This window comes from Nicotiana tabacum, chromosome 2, assembly GCF_000715075.1.
Source record: "Nicotiana tabacum cultivar K326 chromosome 2, ASM71507v2, whole genome shotgun sequence".
Classification (NCBI taxonomy): Eukaryota; Viridiplantae; Streptophyta; class Magnoliopsida; order Solanales; family Solanaceae; genus Nicotiana; species Nicotiana tabacum.
In genome coordinates, this window is record NC_134081.1 from 72,835,653 (window position 1) to 72,839,040 (window position 3,388).

Consider the following 3,388-nt stretch of genomic DNA (forward strand, 5'->3'; position numbering starts at 1 on the left):
GTATACTTGATACCCCGATAGTTGTTGCAATTTTATATATTACCTTTGTTCTTATACAACGGGATCATCGTACTCCATCTCCATTCCTCGGGCATCCTCTTCGTCCTAAAAATGACATTTAATAACCTAGTGAACCACTCCAAGCCCGCGCTACCCACACACTTCTAAAACTCAATCGGTATTTCTTCTGGTCCGGTCGCTCGTCCCCTGCTTATCTTACGCATAGCCCCTTCTACCTCCTCGTCTCTTATGCGTCTGCAATACCCAAAGTCCCGATGACTATCGGAGTGTTCAAAGCCACCCACCATAATGTTCCTATCCCCCTCTTCATTCAAGAGTTTATGCAAGTAAGTCTACCATCTCTGTCGAATAAGTGCATCATCCAACAACACTCTACCATCCTCGTCCTTGATGCACTTCACTTGATTCAGGTCACGAGCCTTCCTTTCTCGCACCCTGGCTAGCCTGTACAATTTCTTATCTCCTCTTTTGCCTTTAAGTTCTTCATAAAAGAGTTCAAACGCGGCAGTCTTAGTCGCGGTAACTGCCAACTTCGCTTCCTTCTTAGCCACCTTATACAGCACCGTGGTCTTCCTCTTCTCCTTGTCGTCCACGCTCTCAAAACGCTTCAAATAGGCCTCTTTCTTGACTTCCACTTTAACTTGGACCTCAGTAGCCCACCACTAATCCCTTTTGCGACCACCAGAGGGGCCCTTCGAGACCCCCAATACCTCTCTAGCAGCCTCCCTAATGCAATTCACAATCGCGGTCCACATACCACTCGCATCCCCATTTCTCCTCCATGCTCCCATGACCAGCAACTTATCCCCCAACTCCTAGGCTCTATCTTTAGTCAACACTCCCCATTTGATCCTAGGTAGACCATACACAACTCTTTAACTTCTCTTCCTCATAATCTCTAAATCTATGACCAAGAGCCTATGTTGGGTCATGTTATTCTCACTCGGGATGATCTTGCAGTCTGCGCACAGACCTTTATCAGATTTTCTAAAGAGTAGAAAGTCAATATGGGTCCTGGCAGTCAAACTTTGAAAAGTGACCAAATACTCATCCTCCTTCGGAAAATTTGAGTTAGCTATCACCAAATCAAACGCTTTTGCAAAATTCAACAGTGATGTTCCTCCTCCATTCCTAACTCCAAAACCAAAGCCTCCATGCACGTCACCATAACCCCCAGACAATGCCCCAATGTGGTCATTGAAATCTCTTCCTATGAAAAGTTTTTTAGTGTAAGGGATACCACGCACAACCTCGTCCAAATCCTCCTAGAAGCGCCTTTGACCTCCTCCTCCAAGCCCGCTTGGAGAGCATACGCACTAATCACATTTAAAGTAAAAAAAAACCCAACAACTAGCTTAATACTCATCAACCTATCGCTCACCCTATTAACCTCCACTACTAGCTCCTAGAGATCCCTATCGACCAAAATACCTACCACTTTCTTACCCCCCCCCCTTACGTCCAGAGTACCATAGTTTAAACTCATCTACATCCCGTGCCTTATCTCCCACCCATCTAGTCTCTTGGAGATAAGCTATGTTTATATTCCTTTTATGGATAATCCTCGCAAACTCTATAGACTTCCCCATCAAGGTTCCTATGTTCCAAGACTCAACTCTCATCCTGGAAGAACCCTTACCACCCTTACCTCCCACTCTCCTACCCCCTGAGAGCCCTCCCCCTCTCCGTGGACATGACCTTACCGTACCATCATACAGTACAACCACTATAAACAAGACACACCAAGCAGGAACTATCACAGAAGCAACGCCGAAGTAAGATATCGAGAATACAATTCGAAACTTAATAGGCACATAAGCGGAGAAAAACTAATGTACTAGAAAGTATAATAGCAGCAAGATATGCGAAACTAAATACCCTAAATGATGCTAATAGGCCCAAAAGCAAAAACAAGAAATCTAAACAAATAAACCACAATTTAGAGAACAACAACTAATAAAGAGTACACTATGAATAGAAAAAAATATTTTCACAGAGTATTAGCGAAAACAAAATGTAACCAAACAAGAACGTAGAACCTAGTACCGTCGCCGGAGACGGTGGAGCGGTGGCGGTCGTCGGAGATCTGAACGGAGTTGCTGGATGACGACTAGAGTGTATTGAAAGACGAGTTTGGTTCAAGGGCACTACAAATCAGGCCGTACACCCAACTGTGGTGGTACACACATGCCGACAACTAGTTGAATCTCGCTGGAATCGGCTCCCTTGTTCACGCCGGAATGACACACGCACACACAGGGAGAGAGAGAGGCCAGAAGGGTGGAAGGAGAAGGGCGGCACCGGCGACTCACCAGCGGCGAGAAGAAGAAGAAGAAGAAGAAGAAGAAGAAGAAGAAGAAAAATACGGGAAGGCTAGAATGGGGGGATCGGGATGGAGGAGAGAGGGAGATGGGGGTGAGAGAGATGAGGGGTGAGAGAGAGAAGAGACGACAGAGAAAACTTAACTTGTTGGGTGGTCGCTGACTAGTTCGAGACCGTTAGAGTTAGGGTTGGCAGTATGAGCGCAGAGAGAGAGGGGAGGAATTAATTCAAAAGGCATTTTTGCCAATATAAAAGTAGCGATTTCAAAGATAAATGTATATAATGTAATCTATAGGTATAATTTTGAATATGTAAATCTATTTTTAGAATAAAATTTTGATATTCAAGTTCAAAAACAATATTTAAATATGTTGAGGTTACGGTGAATTTAACAGAAAAATAATAAAATAAAATAAAATATGTACTCCTTTTTTGCCATTTATGGATGCCGTCTATTTTTATTTTAAACTCCATAAAGTGTTATATAAAAATTTTCATTTTTAGTTTCATTTTACCTCTTGATTATTTCTTCTTAACTTATTTTACTTTGCTAAGTTAAAAATACATCTCTTGTATTGCAAAATCATAATGTTCAACTCTTATTATCCTATCAATTCATTTTTGTTATAAACGGGATTATTAAAAAAATTATTTTAAAAATGTGACCACTAATATATGATTAGAAGTTTTTCTCGTTATATATGAGATTTAAGTGATAAAATAATTTAATTAATTTATATTTATGTATGATAAATTCACAAAAAAGATAACGCACTTACAAAGACCAACGTCTATCGCATCGAGCAATTCAAACTTATTAACTTATTTTCATTATTCCAGTATAAAACTTTTCTTTCACTTGAATGACTAACCCTAATTTTAAATCTCACCAACAACTTTCCCGTCTTCTTGCTTCTTATGTCTCCTTTTTTTGGTCTCTTAAAAAAAGTAGTTATATCTGTTAATTGTTAGTCCCGCCAATATTGTTGTATTTATAAATAATAATTCTAGAAAATATAAGTTATCGTAATGAAACAGTAATTAA

The 3,388-nt window shown here is 40.4% G+C and overlaps 1 protein-coding gene across 1 annotated transcript; it reads right to left on the bottom strand.

Moving 5' to 3' along the window:
- Nucleotides 1–353: 353 nt before the first annotated feature.
- On the bottom strand, nt 354–1,610 carry LOC142166904 (uncharacterized). The gene is made up of 3 exons (XM_075226688.1): nt 1,481–1,610; nt 995–1,231; nt 354–649 (listed from the first exon to the last, which is right to left on the bottom strand). Exons 1-3 carry the CDS (start codon nt 1,608–1,610, stop codon nt 354–356), a joined length of 663 nt encoding a protein of 220 aa, XP_075082789.1.
- Nucleotides 1,611–3,388: the final 1,778 nt, after the last annotated feature.